At 38.7% G+C, this 16,297-nt stretch overlaps 1 protein-coding gene across 1 annotated transcript in view; it reads left to right on the top strand.

The window, feature by feature from the left end:
• The first annotated feature begins 2,644 nt into the window (after positions 1-2,644).
• LOC139726095 (hydrocephalus-inducing protein homolog) overlaps positions 2,645-16,297 on the top strand; it is a 96,028-nt gene continuing 82,375 nt past the window's right edge. Inside the window, exons 1-12 of the mRNA XM_071637178.1 lie at positions 2,645-2,770; positions 6,051-6,207; positions 7,323-7,448; positions 8,075-8,194; positions 8,845-8,979; positions 9,497-9,696; positions 10,758-10,882; positions 11,838-12,039; positions 12,772-12,898; positions 13,912-14,187; positions 15,156-15,447; positions 15,931-16,145. Coding sequence (XP_071493279.1) covers positions 6,079-6,207; positions 7,323-7,448; positions 8,075-8,194; positions 8,845-8,979; positions 9,497-9,696; positions 10,758-10,882; positions 11,838-12,039; positions 12,772-12,898; positions 13,912-14,187; positions 15,156-15,447; positions 15,931-16,145 — 1,947 coding nt within the window. The 5' untranslated portion in view covers positions 2,645-2,770; positions 6,051-6,078. The remainder of the gene's footprint in view (positions 2,771-6,050; positions 6,208-7,322; positions 7,449-8,074; positions 8,195-8,844; positions 8,980-9,496; positions 9,697-10,757; positions 10,883-11,837; positions 12,040-12,771; positions 12,899-13,911; positions 14,188-15,155; positions 15,448-15,930; positions 16,146-16,297) is intronic.

Raw genomic sequence — 16,297 nt, 5'->3', positions numbered from 1 at the left:
AATCAACTGATCGATCAATCCATTAATCAATATACTAATAAGTCAATAGATTTATCTTTCCATTTTCATTCATAATAGCTACCTTGATTTACTATTAGTGGCTGCAACTTTATTCAGCTACAATATATTTCTTGTTTCAAGTCATGACTCGGTTGAAAAAAAGGGACAACACAACACAGAAAAAAAAAATGGTCAGTAAAACTTTTCACTGCCGATATAACTTTTCTTTACAATCCCTAAGTAAAGCTGATCAGGTCCTTGACCGCAAGAGAAACATCGACCAGTCTGTAAATCAGATTAGTTCAGGTTGGTTCAGTTTATTTTACCATTTATCAAAAACATACACAATCTAAAAAAAAAAATAAAATCCTAGACTATAACCAAACGCATGGCATTGACACAAGTGTTCACAACGAATTACCAACACTAGAAGAAAAAAAATCATCCGATCTCACATTCCCACACACTCAGAACACATGCTCCAAGAGACGATTAAACGAAGAATGTTAGGCCAAGGATAAAAAGACAGACAGACAGACAGACAGACAGACAGGCAGGCAGGCAGGAAAATAGATAGATTAGAGAGGGGGTGGAGGCTAGGCAAAAGATTTAAGTTAAAGACTCAGTTCTTTTTGGCTAGCCATGCAGGAATCAAAATGAAAACGCTGGAAGAAAACACATTTTAAAGGCATTATTCAACCACGTCAACATTGGCTGTAGCGATGTAAAGTGTTTTAGAAATTCACATGTGTGTATCCACCTTGAGATTTTTTTTTTTCCTCAGATAGGATCGAAGAACGTTAATCAAAGCACTCATCTCCTCTCATCAAAACGGAATAAAAAAAAGTTTGGTTTACTCTTCAGAAACACTTTAAACACATTTGCTATAATCTTTTTTTCCCATGTATACCTAATTGTCATGTCTAAACTGCTATCAGCCATTGCGCAGCATCCGCCTTCAATGGTACAGAGAAATATGATGAAAATCTTCGTCGTTTGCAAGTCAGTTGAGATTTGATCCCTATAACAATAATAATAATAATAATAATAATAATAATAATAATAATAATAATAATAATAATGATAATGATAATGATAATGATAATAATAATAATAATGATAATAATAATAATAATAATAATAATAATAATAATAATAATAATAACAATAATAATCTTTACTTTACAAAGACAACAAAAATAAAACCAAACTGTACAAGAAAGAGAAAAGAATCCCTACAGAACGTTCCAGTAATGACAAAATTTGATAAGAAATAAGAAAGATATGACATTTTTGAATTTCACATTTCTTCGGAAACATTTCTTGACCAGTCCCTATGAATACAACTCTTCATGATGAGTTCATGATGTCATGCCCTCAAAAGTTTTCACGTATATTATTATTTTATAAAATTTGGACAATGTGTCAGTTTAGCTAATACAGATTAAAACATATTCCCATATAAAATACCAACTTATATGTCTTTCAGAGTTATCATTTTTTTTAATTCTTGGTAGTTTAAGGCAAATTCTATATCAATACAACTGAAATATGAACATTTCTGTACATTAGATAAATAAGAAAGTGTGAATGCGTGACATCATTAACCTGCTGAATTGAATAACAACTGGTTGAGAAGTGTTTTCCGAAAAAAAAGAGTTAAATTTCAACATTTATAACTTCATTATTTCCTATCCAATCTTTTATCATTTTTGCACTGTTTTGCATGAACATATTTTCTCTTTGTTATTTCTTTTTTAATACATGACTGTGTTATATACTTAGGTCCCTAACCGGCAGACTTCCAAGATATAAAATGAATTAACAGAGAATATTATGTCATGTGGAGTCAAGAGCTTAGTTAGAGCTTCATGTTGTTCGTACATTTTGTATTCACCCTGTGTTCTAGAGTAAAAACATTTATTTGCTTCAATATTTGGGGAAAATGATTACAAACCTGAGTTAAGATTTGCAATGTGCATACTCCCATAGAAAAAGCTTCGCGTCTAAAGCATTACTTGTTTTGAACACGACTAAACCGTTGACTTCAAGAATCTCGTGGAACAAAATATGAGGTTATGTAGAAAAAAAAAACACGGAAAGGGTAAAATACACAAGTACGGATATTAAGATAACACATATTGATTAAAGAGTATGGTACATGTGTTCTATTGCAGCACGTAAAAAGGCCAAATAATAGAATGTGCATAGTTCGTTTTGCTTCAGTAGTGTGATGAATTGACACACGAAGTGGAATCCGTGGGGTAGAATCCGGTGGTTTTCTCTTTCAAGTTCGAAAGGGACGTGCAATGATCTGAGCACTTCCTAAGAAGCCAAAACATGAAGGAAATAAAGTTGATCTCTTGTATTTCATATTATATTTCATATTGCTCAAAATTCATCTCTCACCGTTTGGAATTTGCTGGCAATACTGTACATATCTGCACCAATCCGAGTACAGTACTCAGTGAGCTCCTACTCGTCGGACTTGCCCAACTTATGAATATGCATTCATAGAATAAGTCCGTATAACACATGAGCGGCCATTCGCCTGTCCGAGTAATTTGCATAATTAATTTGGCACTCTACACCAATGAAATGTGTTGTTACACACTCGCACGAATGAAGCCATGACAACCTAAACAGCGCTGGTAAAATGGCGATTTATACGTTGTTTTGACTAAAGAAATGCCTGAATTTTGCCCAATATGGCTATGATATAACTGTCAACGCAAGAAATTTCGTGAGAAAACATAATCATATTTTCATGGTGAGTACATTGTGGCTATTTGAGTCTTTATTTACTCGAAAAAGAGCTCGCCTTTTGAACACTTGCGTAGACTGCCGGTGGTGTTCACTCCACGGTCCCACACGTTGTGTTTTGCGTGGACCGATAAGTGCATCTTGTAGGGCCGACCGCCGTGTCGCGTGCCCGTAATTTATAACGGGTTACTTGTATTACCGACCTTACAGTTAACAAGAGGCTACCGAACAAAACGTTCCTTCCACTTTATCAGTCTATTTTTTGCGCTGCTAAATTTGTATATAACCTTTGATTGTCAATTTGAAAAGGAACGTGAGTTAGTGGAACGTCACGTCAGTGTAGTGGCAGTGCTGCGATCACTAGACACTTTTACAGACTTTTGTGATAAATTTTACAAATAGAATTACCTAAAGGAAAGAAGAAGAAAAGAAAAGAGAAAAAAGAAGAAAGGAAGTGTATACAACCACACGTGTGTGGACGTGTGTGTACATGTTGCACTCACGGGGGGCTTTATTGCATAGCGGGGAACACGAAGGTTGTGTGACCACACACATAGCGTGTTCCCCGCTACGCAGTGGAGCTTCTCCGTGTGTGTGGCATGTACACACGCATCCACGAGTGTGGCTGTATCCCAGCGACTCTAGCCATGGCTACAGCCACACTCGTGTGGCTGGATGGTAAAGACACTCGCGTGTGGTTGTATACACTGCCTACCAAGAAAACCTGTAGACTAGGCCCTCCAGTGGGTAGGTGTCCAAGACATCGACACTGCACATTGAAACGGACACCCTTTTATTTAGCATTGTGTGTACTGAACGAACATTCACGCATGAGACTACGTACGTGCAGTGGTCTTGACTTGCATTCTTCACTGGGGATTTGATGATGCCGAAATATTATTACTGAAAAACCCGATAATATACAAGATCAACAGCAAAACAATGTATGATACCGTACTCCGTAGATTATAAATGCACCAATGGAAAAGCATTAGAGGTTTCTACATGCATTTCACAAGTATTGTCAATGGAGGGTAGGGATGTTGGTTTCAAAACTATGGTGCAACTGAGTGCGTCAAAATAACAACCCAGCGCTCGAAGCAGTATCTTGGAGCGTGTAGACCCTTGATCGCTTGTGTGTGAGTTAAGAGTATTTTTCTTTAACTGTTACATGTGAGTAAAATTGTGACATAGTCTATCTCAAGTAGACTATCTATTGTATTGATATACAAAACATTAGGGTGTCAATGTGTTGGACACCCAACCATACTTACAATGTGGGAAAGTTGAAATATTGCTGCATAATGTGGTTTTTAGTCATGTTAAAAATGTTTTAGGTTAGAGTGGCATGAAATTGGGTATGATGGTAACGTTTGGTCTAAGTGCGACTGCAGGCTGAGCTCTCCTACAAGAGCCAGTATGACAGCCTTCGGTCAGTATGTAGGGTAGGATTCTGCGAAGCCAGACATACAATAAGTAGTCTCTGTGGAACATATCCCCGACGACAAGATACAGACTGGGGGGTGTTTCATCAACTTAGTCAGCGGTGACAAGTTGTCATTTTCTGACAATCACCATAGTAAAAGTCAGTGACCAGAGCATCTCAGCCAATCAAAACCAAGGATTTTGCTGAAATTGTCAGCGCTGACTAACTTGATGAAAGACCCCCCAGATCTTAAGGTCAGCTCATAGCTTAGACACCACTGTGGGGGGAATGCTTAACCATCGCCCGTAAGATGGTGTATGTACACATACTGTACACCAGATATTTGAAATGTCAAAGATTTTAGTGGAATTTTCATGGAAAAAGTCACAGCTACCAGCTCGTTGGCGCACTGTAATAAATGTTGGTAATAACATGCTAATAGCATGCTGACAAGTGATCACTGATGAATGCATCCGTTAGCCAATCATTTTGGTTTCGATGGGTAGAGCAGTCCCCCTATACTAGTATGGTATCAGGTATGATATATCCTTGAAAAACGTATCCCTGAGAATGACAGATCTTTCGGTCTAGTAGAATATCCTCTGTAATTTGCTAGACATGTAGCGTTTGTGGTCTGAATTTTTTCATGAAGATTTTTATTACATGCATGATAATGAATCATAATGCTGATTGGGGGTCTATTGTCTACTGGTAAAATTGAGAGCTCATCAATAGATCCCAGGTGGCAGACCATCTGTTCTAAATGTTGCTTCTGTCAACCAGTGTTACACTAGCCTATAGTATAATCTAGGCGGAGGATGCAGCTTTAGTTGTCTTTGCTGTTATGCTAAACATCTGATACAGCAAGGCACAGCCTCGATGGCAGTTTGCCACCTATTCTTAGTGGATGATAAGAAAATAATGACTTAAGCAAGACGAGTGGATATAGGCATTTGATACTTCGCGCTATTCCACTGTTCGTAGTCTCACCATGTACCATCAGACGTATTGCGTTGCAAAGACAAGAGTCTTGCTGCGTGTTTTGCGTAACAGCAAAGACAATAACTGCATCCTCTGCCTAGATTATAGGCTGGTGTTACACCTGTGTATATCAATTTCTACCTAAAGTTCTAGCTTGCAATATTTAGGCACCCTACATGTAGATCTAGATTTTTAATCTGAAGTTTATAAATGTTAGACCAGAGAGTGTTTTAAATGGATGGCTACCAAACATTCAGTTCTTTTTTCATCTTCTATAAAATCCTTCTTTCCACGAATAGAAAAAAGAAAAGAAAAAAGAACAGCAGTAAAAAAAAAAACCATTAAAGAATCACTAAGATGTTTAGTCTGTACTAGAGAGGTTGCTCTGTTGGTAGCATGTCTAGATCTTGGAATCAAATTGAAACGGCTCGGGTTTCAGGCACACTAGTCAAATCATGCTGAGCAGTGTTGTGTGTAATCATGCAGTCCCTTCTGGTAAGGATAAGCGGCAAAACACTCTCTCCCTCAGAAGGGACATAAAATGGAGGTCCCACATGTTCGAATGTCACAACCCATGCACGAAAACTAAGAGATCCAATTTCATTTACCAGGTTTTTCTTGCAAAGAGCATGGTGAAGAAACCATTGAAGTGATCTGCCAAATAATCTACATAAATATGCTTGAATCTACTTTGTCTCTGACCCTGATATCATATGTTTTACTGTGTACTGAACACTAGCAACCTTCCGCTCAGTTGTATTGACATTCAATAGAGGCTATTGTTTTTATTTACTTGTGAATGTATACAATTTATGTTAATCTTATCTTTGTTTATTCATCATTGTGTTTTCTTTTCTTTTTTTGCATGTTTTTGTTAAAGATTGGTTGAAGGCCAACTTCTGAGCATCATGCCCACTGGGTTTGAGAAGCAGACGGCTCAGCGAGCCACCGACTGTGGGGAGACCCCGGCGTATGACAGCAAAGTCATGGCGCCACGGAACCCCAAACTCATTCGAGGACCAAAGGAAGAACCAAAGGTGATGTTGCCATTGGTGCAGACCAACATACTGTTAGTAGTGATTGTGATGGAGAAAACTGTGAAATATTTCATCATGTGGTCACTTTCATGCATTTCGTAGTACAGTGTACATTATGTGGTAACAGTACAGAAATAAAACATACAAGTACTGAAATACTTGGTTGCTGTATTTGATCTGTGAGAATTGAAACTATTGTGCGGAATGAGGCGATAGGCAGCAAATTTGAAAATGTATAACTTCTTCTAACTGGTACTAAAGGCTTGATAGAATACAAAAAAGAAAGAAAGAAAAGACAAAACTGATCCCATGAAATGCAAATTTTGATGGTAACTGGTAGAATCCTCTGAGAATCGTTGTTGAAAAAGGAGCAATTGAGAGTGACTTCCTATCAGTATACTGTAAAAGCTGTACGTTATTTTTGCACACAGATATTTTTGCAAATGAGGAGGTCACAGACACTCTCACAAGATGTTTTTGCAATTTGACACTGAGGCTGTCATAAGTGCACTAATAGCTGTTGATTTGGAAGGGACACCATCTGTTCACAATATTTTTTGTGTGTTATTGAATTTGCAACCCAACTAAGATTCACAGAATTTGTGAAAATGAAACCATCACAAAAAATAACAGCTTTTTACAGTAACAGTTTGTTCCTTCACATGGATTATGAAACATATGCTGCCCGTGACCATACTTTCTTTTCTTTTTCTATCTGATTATACAAAATTCAGTAAGTAATTTTTATTCAACCTTTGTTGTGCTAATCATCACAAAGCAGATCTTAGCTGTTATGTGAGACATTTATTTCAAGAACACAGGAAATGCTTCTGCACTGATTCTATTTGAAGTATGTGACATATTTTGAGAAAACAGAATTTGGCCTTTGACATTGAATATTGTCTTGTGTTTTGCTTTTTTATGCAGTTGCTTACTTGGTTTAAAGGAAAATTTTTGACAAGTGCAAGGCTTGTCTTTTCATTGATTAATTTGACATATGATACCTACTTTCAGAGATAGCAGTAACGCATCAAGCATTTTGTTGTTCATCTCTTGTTGTGTTAGAAATCATGTTATGTTTATTCTTTCTTACAATCGCTGTTACTCCAATATAGATGACACCTTCTTCATTCATGAAAGAAGTATCCCAGACGACGGATGAGAAGTTGGCCAACACTCACACAATGCACATTCCCAAGATCATTGAGCTGATGGATATGGGAGAAAATACACATCAAAAGGTATCAATTTATGATCAAATTTACATGAGTTTAACAGCTTATTAGTCACTGTATTACTTTATGATTCAAGCATGTATTATTGAACGAAATTGCTGTTATTGTTAATTTATGAGGTTATATGAAATGTGCCTGACTAGTTAAAGATGAATTATGCCTCACGAGTATCCATGCTTAGATTTTCCATATTCGGGAAATGTTGTTGTGCAAATTGAATTAAGGCATATAAAATGAAATAGAATGGAAAATTGCAGTTTTTGTAAGTTGTGAACTGTTGTCATTGCAAGGTACAATGCAAACTCTGAGGTAAAAATGAGGTTTAGTATGAATGAAGTCTATATTCCAAGCCATGTTATGACAAGTAGATGAACATCTGTAGATGACTTCTGGAAAGTAGATTGTGTTGCTAATGCACCTACTGGTAGTTTTCTAAACAAGGAAGGATAAGGAAATTTATCATTAACCCTACATATAACAGAGCATGTAAACAGAATTGCCTTTCATTTTGGACACATGTTGTTGTTGTTTTTTTTTTAAAGAGCACTCATGTGTTATGACAATTATTTAACTGTGTATACTGTTGATTCATTATTTGTTTCATTTCTTCTTCCCATTGCCATGGTAACCAGTTCTCCATGGTGGATATTGATGAGCCCTTGTTCCAGCCTTTCCCATCAGAAGTCACATTCCAGCAATTTGAACCTCACATCATCTACGAAGTGCCTCTTCTCCTCAGGAACAATGACAAGGTAAGCACTGTACCAGTGCATTGTTTTATTCACTACAACCCAATTCACACCAAAAAGATCAGCTATGGTGTTTGTGTTATATTTAGTTTTTATATCCCTATTTTTGCATGTCCACCAATCAAAATTGGTTAGCCTGTTATGTCTTTTCCACATCTACCTGTGGTGACTCTCTGCATGTAAAAAGGGTGACTTTGCTATTGTACCAGTTCTATGAAATTTAAAGCTTTTCGGTCAGAAACTTATAAAAATAAGGGTTGAAGAAGGCCTAAATTTAGACTGAAATGAGCCTGATGTCAACCTTTGAAGAAATCAGTGAGATGCAAGCAGATGATAAGAAAAAGCAATTTGTAGTCAGATTGATGCAGTTGTAATACTCATGAATAAAATTGCACTTATTGGAGGGAAATCACACCAAAAAACAAACAAACAAACAAACCAAAACAAAAACTACACGCACACAGGGATTGTAACTTTGAGCTGACAAGAACTTTATAGCTCATCAAAGATGAATCTTCACATTTAAGTGGGATTTTAGAAACACTTTCGACATCTACAAGTGAGTCAGAAAAAAGAAAGAGAAAATAGCTTCACAGAAAAGGGAAACTTACCTGAAAAGTATTTGTTTGACTCATCCACTCCTTGTGCTGCAGGTGTCGAGGTTGGTCAAGGTTTACCAGGCAGACTCGCCGTACTTCAAGATCATCAGTCCTCCTGATGTCACCACAAAAGTGGCTCCCGGCATGGCCACCATCTTTAGAATCCAGTTCACCCCATCAGAAAAGAGGGTAAGCAAACTGCAAATCTTGAACATACTTCCAGAGCCTTGGTGAGTCATTCTATTTTCTGAACTACAGTTAATTAAAGCAATACGGAAATCAAGATTGAAACTGAGTGTTTTATGGTGTCCCTGCATTTTCTTAACTACAAGTATTTTCTTCTTTTTTTTGAAAATTTTACATCCGATATATCATTGTATAGCTTGTGTTACCTAATTCAAGTTTTAGGAAGTGGTGTATGATTATTCAGTCCCTCATTTACTGGTAACACATTTGATTTTCTCTTAGAGGTACCTGACAAGCCACCTGACAAATGTGGCATCTTCGTCATCAACTACTTCATAATCTGACTTTGAGTTATTCAGTATTGCATTGCACATTGAATCTCTAGCATTATATGAATGTATCAATTTCTTGTCCACCACCCTGTCACTTTAATGTCAACATATACTGGTATATTGTGGGCGACCACATGTAATTAACCTGGACACATCCTGTAATCTTTTGCATTGCTTCACTAAACTAGGACTACATCCATGAGCTGATCTGCATGACGGAGCGAGAGAAGTTTGTGGTCCCGGTCCGGGCCATCGGGGCCCGGGCCATGCTGGACTTCCCAGACGAGGTCAACTTCTCCATGTGCCCGGTCAAGTATCCGACCACCAAGACGTTGCTGGTCAGGAATGTGGGCAACAAGGATGCTCACTTTGCCCTCTACTCCTCTGGGTGAGTGGTCAAGCTATTTCCTTTGTTGACTGACTTGCTGGCCGTCTTTGTCACTACTGTGAAAGTGGATATTTTCGTGCGACTCATTTTTCGCGCTCGGCCGGGTAAGAAGAGTTTTGCGTGTTTTTAATTCCACGGAATTAAAACATCAACTACTGGAACATATGGCAAGCAAAAATATTCGCGTACTTTTATTTTCGCGCTAGTTTCTGGTCGTGCGAAATGCATGAAAATTTCAACACTGCGAAAATGTCCACTTTTACAGTATTAGCTTTTAGCCAAGTCCCGTGTTACAAATAGTTCTTTATATCGTAAATCTCTTCACATGGCTTTGTGTGTCCCTCTGAATTTATGTGTTTTTGTGTGTATGTACAACAATTTGTATGTATGTATGCTTGTGTGTATATTGTATGTATGTATGTGTGTGTATGTAGGTACTGTATACGCCATATATATCGCGAGTCTAAATTTCCGCGAATCGGGACTTCCCGACAATTTCGCGTGTGGCTAAATTCGCGATTGTGGAGTCCTGTACTGAACAGAGAAATGTATGTACACGTACATCACATTCATATCGATAATAGAGTCAATATTTTTGCGTGTTTTTAATTTCGCAAATAGCAGCTGACTCGCGAAATTCGCGAAAATAAAAACCTCGCGAAATATTCGGCGTATACAGTATGTAATTATGTCTTCTGGTTGAATGAAGGGATGGATGATTAGATGGTTGGATGGATGGAATGCATAAAATTGGTTCCAAGGCCAATTTGAATGAAGTTATATTACATGTGGTTTGCATGTATGTACATTTTCATGAATTTTCATGTTTCATAATGTTGATGTCTGCTTGTAGATCACAGGGTGGAAGTGTCGCTCTTTGCTAGCTCTGATACCTTTGGTATATGGAGTTTTTGTTTTTGTTCTTTTTGGCAATATTTCAAGAAGAAAAAAAGCAATGAATAAAATTTGAATTTGCACGTTTATAACTGTGAGGATAATTGTTGATGTCATTCACATAATCTTATCTTGCATTTTACCACCGCCCCCCCTTCCCAACACAGACCATTCTCAGTTTCTCCAGAAAATGGCATTCTGCCTGTGAATGACAGCATCCAAGTCGAGCTGACCTTTCAACCCATGACCGTTGGTGACCATAACGATGACCTGATTATCAACTATGACTCGGGTAAGTCTATACTAGGCACCATGTCATTTTATAAGGCATGTAGTGATTAATCCTATGAATTATCCACACAAATCCTCATTGGAATAGCCACCTCTTTAAATATTGTGTAAATTATCTATCTGTGTAAGTCTGTGTAGTACATTGACTATTCTGCAATATGGATATTTAGATATGATTCTTTTTTATATATATATTTTTCAATGTAACTGCTATTTGACCTCAATACTCTGCACATTAGTTTCTTGTTCACCTGCTCACATTGATGCCATTGCTGGGGAGTGGGTTTCAAGAAGAGTAAATTCCAAAAATTGCACAGGACAATACTGAGTGTGTTAATTGTCAAATCAGTGGAACGAATGTTACATGTGAATTCACATCTGTCAGTGTGATTAAAAAAGCATGCACACACTCAAGATTTGAATAGCAGTTTCAGCAATGGAAGTTTCAGTGCAATGACCGTTGTCATCCTTGGTGATGTGTTAAGAGGGGACATTCCATCACTCGTCACTCACTCCCCTTGTTCTCTGGGTGATGGGATAATTCTTTGTCCCTGCTCAGACATTGTCCCATTGAAACACATTCTCCTTCAAGGCAGGAGCTTACCGGGTAATGTAATTAGCCCTAACCTTGTGTCTTCTTGTCAACAGATTCTGTGTGTAATTGCAGTGAAGATTTCAGTCATGTTTCTCTGTAACAAAAAGTAAACAGCAGTTGTGTTGTTTCAACACTGACAAAGATTGCATTTATCCTGTGTAACATTTAGAATTGTATGCATATATACTGTGCCATATTTACTCTGTTTTTACAAATACGATGTTGAATGTCTTCTTCAGTGTACAGCAAGGACCCTCTTTAAAAATCAGCCGTAACTTGGTTACCAAAGACGAACACTCAAACTGTCCCATAGAGACTAAGTGCAGGATATGTATACTAATTGCTTTCATTTCCTCACCAGGCGAAGACATCTTCGTAAACCTATACGGGGGCGCCTATGACGCCAACGTCCGGCTCGACAAGAACTCGCTGCGCTTGGAGAACACGTACATCTCCATGGCCAATCAGAGGACGGTGACCATCTCAAATCGCAGCGACGTCATCGTCCACTACAAATGGAAACAGTTTGCCACTCCAGAGGAGGAGGAGCAACAGAAAGAAGGGTCAGTGATCACTCTATTTCACAGCAAATTAGACCACGCAATGCCAGTAAATTGTGATACTTGACCTGCATTCTTTACCATTTGTACAAGATATAATGTGATGATGTACGCAAGTTTGATGACACTTCATTGCTATTTATCAAACAAAGATGCACATTATTGCTTAACCCTTTCCGCACAGGAACCTGGTGGCCTGCATATTAAGTCTATGGGCATTTCAGAATTCAGTATGGAATGGGTTAACTGCTAATACTGTAAACCAGTACGCCAGTGTAAGATCTTGCTTTTGTGATCAAAGATTGCACTGGGAGCTTTTATTGATTTTTGACACACGATGACATCTTGTAAAAGTTGATTCTCATTCTTGCATGTAGTTTTCACGTATGTGTGCAAGTAATACTGATCAAGGTGTAGAACTAATGACATTTGAGAGTTGTGAAAAAGAATCCATCTTAGCTAGCAGTGCTTGCATATGATGTGCTTGTATGAAACTTTTAGAGTGGATATTCAACTGATATGTACAGGCTTGTATATATATGTATCATACTTGGAAGAAATGCATGAATGGCCAACAAACTTATCATGTAACCATTTGCATTTAATTCACTTGTAGAAAACTTATATCCTGCATATGCAACTTTGGTGTATACACAGACATCACACTTGGAAGAAACGTACAAATGACCAATGGAATTGTATTATGTTGTAAGTGAATTGTTTGATGTCTTGTAGGTTCTTCAGCAACATCAGCTCCGAGGAGCAGAAGGAGCATGATGCCTTCCTCCAAGAATGCATCATGGACCCCACCCTGAGGGACAGGATGGCTATCCTCTCCCACACATTCCAGAACAGGAGAACTGTGAGTACCCCTCCCCCTGCATTGTTGAAGAACAAGTTTCTTTTAGGGAACAAATCATCGGGTCCCGTGTCATAAATGATGTTACCATCATAACTGTTGTCTAGAATAGCAACTTCCTAAAGCAACAACCAATCAGGAAACAGGATTCTTGTCATGTTACCATGACACTTGCTATTGCAGCAAGAGTTGCTATGGTTTATCAACTTTTTTTATGAAACAGGACCGTAATCAATGTGGAATAAAGGAAACATTTAAACATGATTTCTTCATACTTTATTGGCAATTTTTATGTCCTTGGATGTAATTTCCTTTTCAAAAGTTGCTTTTTATTTTCAAATTTGCCAGGAAGAAATATTTGTAAGTTATGGAATTGCATAAAATTTTGAATAGGGAAACATTTAAAATTGTCATGTGTTCAATGAAGGATTGATGAACCCCCAAACGCTCTGTATATTCACTTGTAGAAATGCAAGGAAGATGTTTACGATAATGCTCAGTGCTGCTATATCTCAACATCTGATACGTGGGGTCTATCACCTTGACTCCTTTGAGACAACTTTGCTGTGAGCTGGTAACATCGTTTGACCCTCATGATCAGTCCCGCAGATCAGTCGCAGACAAATCATGTGCCAAACAGTCGTTAAATTTGACACTCGGGTCACGAGTTGTTTTTATCACTCTTCTTGTGAACAGCTGTAGAGGTGATTTGCGGTTATGTCTTTTATTTTGACTGTCCTGTCAAATCTTGTTATTTTGACTTCGTCCGAAGAATTGTGAGAGCAAGACTGTATGTTTGAACCCACGTGATGTGCTGATACACGCATAAATATTGACCTATGTTTTTTGATAAGAAGAATAAGAATTAGTGTAGTTATATACCTCTCCACCAGTGTTTTCAAATGGATATACTTATATACATCTTCACCAGTGTTTTCAAAATAGTGATTATCAGAGTTTTTTGTTATCTGTCCATTTGAATGCATATTTGATTCTCTCCTTTACCTCCTGTGCAGCTTGTGGAGGGAGATGAGCTGTTCTTCTCTGATGATGCCTTCACCATCATGCCACAAGAGGGCGACATTTGGCCCAACTCCACCGGGGAGATCAGCATCATCTTCAAGCCGACGCGGGCCCAGACGTACAGCCATACAGCCTACTGCGACATCACGGGACGGGAGACCCGGCTGCCCCTGAGACTGAAAGGGGATGGAATCGGACCGCAGGTCTTCTTCTCGTATGACACCATGAACATGGGGCACATCTTCATCAACTCCAAGCATTCCTACGAGGTCAGTCATCTTTAACCTTTTGTGTGCTCTGAGTGCTGATTGGCACAGAAAACCCAATAGCCTTTTTCATACTGTCCGAAGTCCCTGGCACAAAAAAGGTTAAATGTTGGCAAAAATGAAATCTGAGTAGTGTGTGTTTTGTGCTTTATGTTTCATTTTCATGTAGTTGCTGCCACACACTGCACGACTTTGTTCTGATTTACCAGTTGTACGACCTTAAGAGCAGAAGTGTAACATCACCAGCCTTACCAGTTTCCAGTCGTGTGACTGGGTCTTATTGCCAGTCATATAGATTTGACATGTCAAATATTCTCGATCAGTCATTGGCTTTCAGCAAATCATGCTATTAAAAGTATAATGCAATAAAGTCAGTCTGGTCGTAAGCCGAGCTGTGTAGTCTGATCGCATAGTATGTGGTGTTGAGTTGCGCCACTGGTTGTATGACCCAGCTCACCTCTCTAGTCATGTGACTATTCTGATCGTGTAGTGTGTGGTGACCTTTAGACCTCTATTTCTCGTGTGGGAACACTACGTGATGTCATATCATGGGTGTATGAGATAATGACGGAACATTTGATTTTAGTTTCTTTCATGTGTGGAAGTGTAATCTCACTTCCTTTTATTATTCACTGTTACCTTTGGAAGCATGATGACAGTGATGGATACACTCAGAGTGATTTGTCTCTGTTGAAAAGATGAAAATGAGATGAGAATCTGACACTTTATCTGCACATTTGTTTTACTTAGTTTTTTTTTTAAAGAGGATTTTACAAAGGTAAAATCAAACTTTGATTATAAATGACCAAAATTCACTTCTTATATTTCACTCAGTGTTTTTATCACCCGTAGATTTAAGTTACAGAATGTGCACTTGCAGTGATGAATTCAAAAATTAGTCGAAATTCATATGAATGTCTTTGCATGATCAATTCGCATTAATGAAAACTATCCCCTGGCATCTCTCTCAGGTGGTGCTCGGTAACCGTGGCGACATCGATGCGCCCTTCCGCCTCCTCCTGTCGGACTCCACGTTCGGGCCCTACTTCAGCTTCTCCCCCAGCGCCGGCGTGATCGAGCCCGGCGGCTTCCAGGCCATCGAGGTGACCTTCTGCTCCCCGCACCTGGGAGACTTCGACGAGGACTTCTTCTGGGAGGTGGAGGGGCTCCCCTACCAGCACAAACTCAAATTCAGGGGGTGTGTCATCGGGCCAACCTTCCATTTTGACACGCCCAAGCTCAAATTTGGGACCATCTCCTATGGTAGGCAGCTGCAGTTTACTAGTTAAATCAGTTATTCAAAACTAAACTTTTAGATTGCTAACTTTCGAGTGCGTCCACATGGTGCTAAACTACAAGATAATCATCTAGGGTGAAGTTTTGACCTAAACTTAAAGTTTAGGAACAGCATGTGAACCTAACTAATGTATGATTACTTTTAAGACATTCTAATTGAAAGTGATTTATATTAAGTTATTGTACCCACAAATGGTTAAATGTTATGGATACCCATGCTTGCATTAGTCTGATACACTACGTGAAGTTTTTGTGCTTGATAGTTTGTGCTCTGAAATGTGCCAGTCGCTGTGAGGGAAGTGCGAATTGAAGTTATTTTGCAATAAATTAAAATATCACAATAGTGAATGTTTCATTAGCCATGATGAAAATCTTTATTGAGCAATCATGAGAAATGAGAATTCGTAAAGATATCTTACAAAACCAATATTCTGTGAATGGTCCTGCCAGGTTTCAAGAGTACCCAAGTGGCCACCCTGGTCAACACGGCCCTTGTGCCCATGTCCTTCGGCCTCCGCGTGCCCGGCGACGGGGAGGGTGAGGTTGTGTCCGCTACCAGCGGGGAGGTAACCCTGGGGAGATCCCACCTGAGCACCCCGCCCCGGGAGTTCCAGATCAAGCCCTCCAGTGGGGTCATTGACCCTCAGAGTGAAGTCAGAATAGAGGTCAGTTTCAACTTCTTACCCCCCTCCCCTTCAGATTAGAGAGTTCTTGTTTGGATATGCAACATATTGATACTGGACTTTTTATGTGTCAGAATCGCTGTACATATTCATTAGATGATACTTCATGTCTGAATTTCTTTCATATTCATGTC

The sequence above is a fragment of the Diadema antillarum genome, unplaced genomic scaffold, assembly GCF_040938485.1.
Source record: "Diadema antillarum isolate AM-2024a unplaced genomic scaffold, OU_Dant_1.0 scf00000017, whole genome shotgun sequence".
Lineage (NCBI taxonomy): Eukaryota > Metazoa > Echinodermata > Echinoidea > Diadematoida > Diadematidae > Diadema > Diadema antillarum.
The sequence above is the reverse complement of the archived record's forward strand: the minus strand, read 5'-3'. Positions and strand labels throughout refer to the sequence as shown.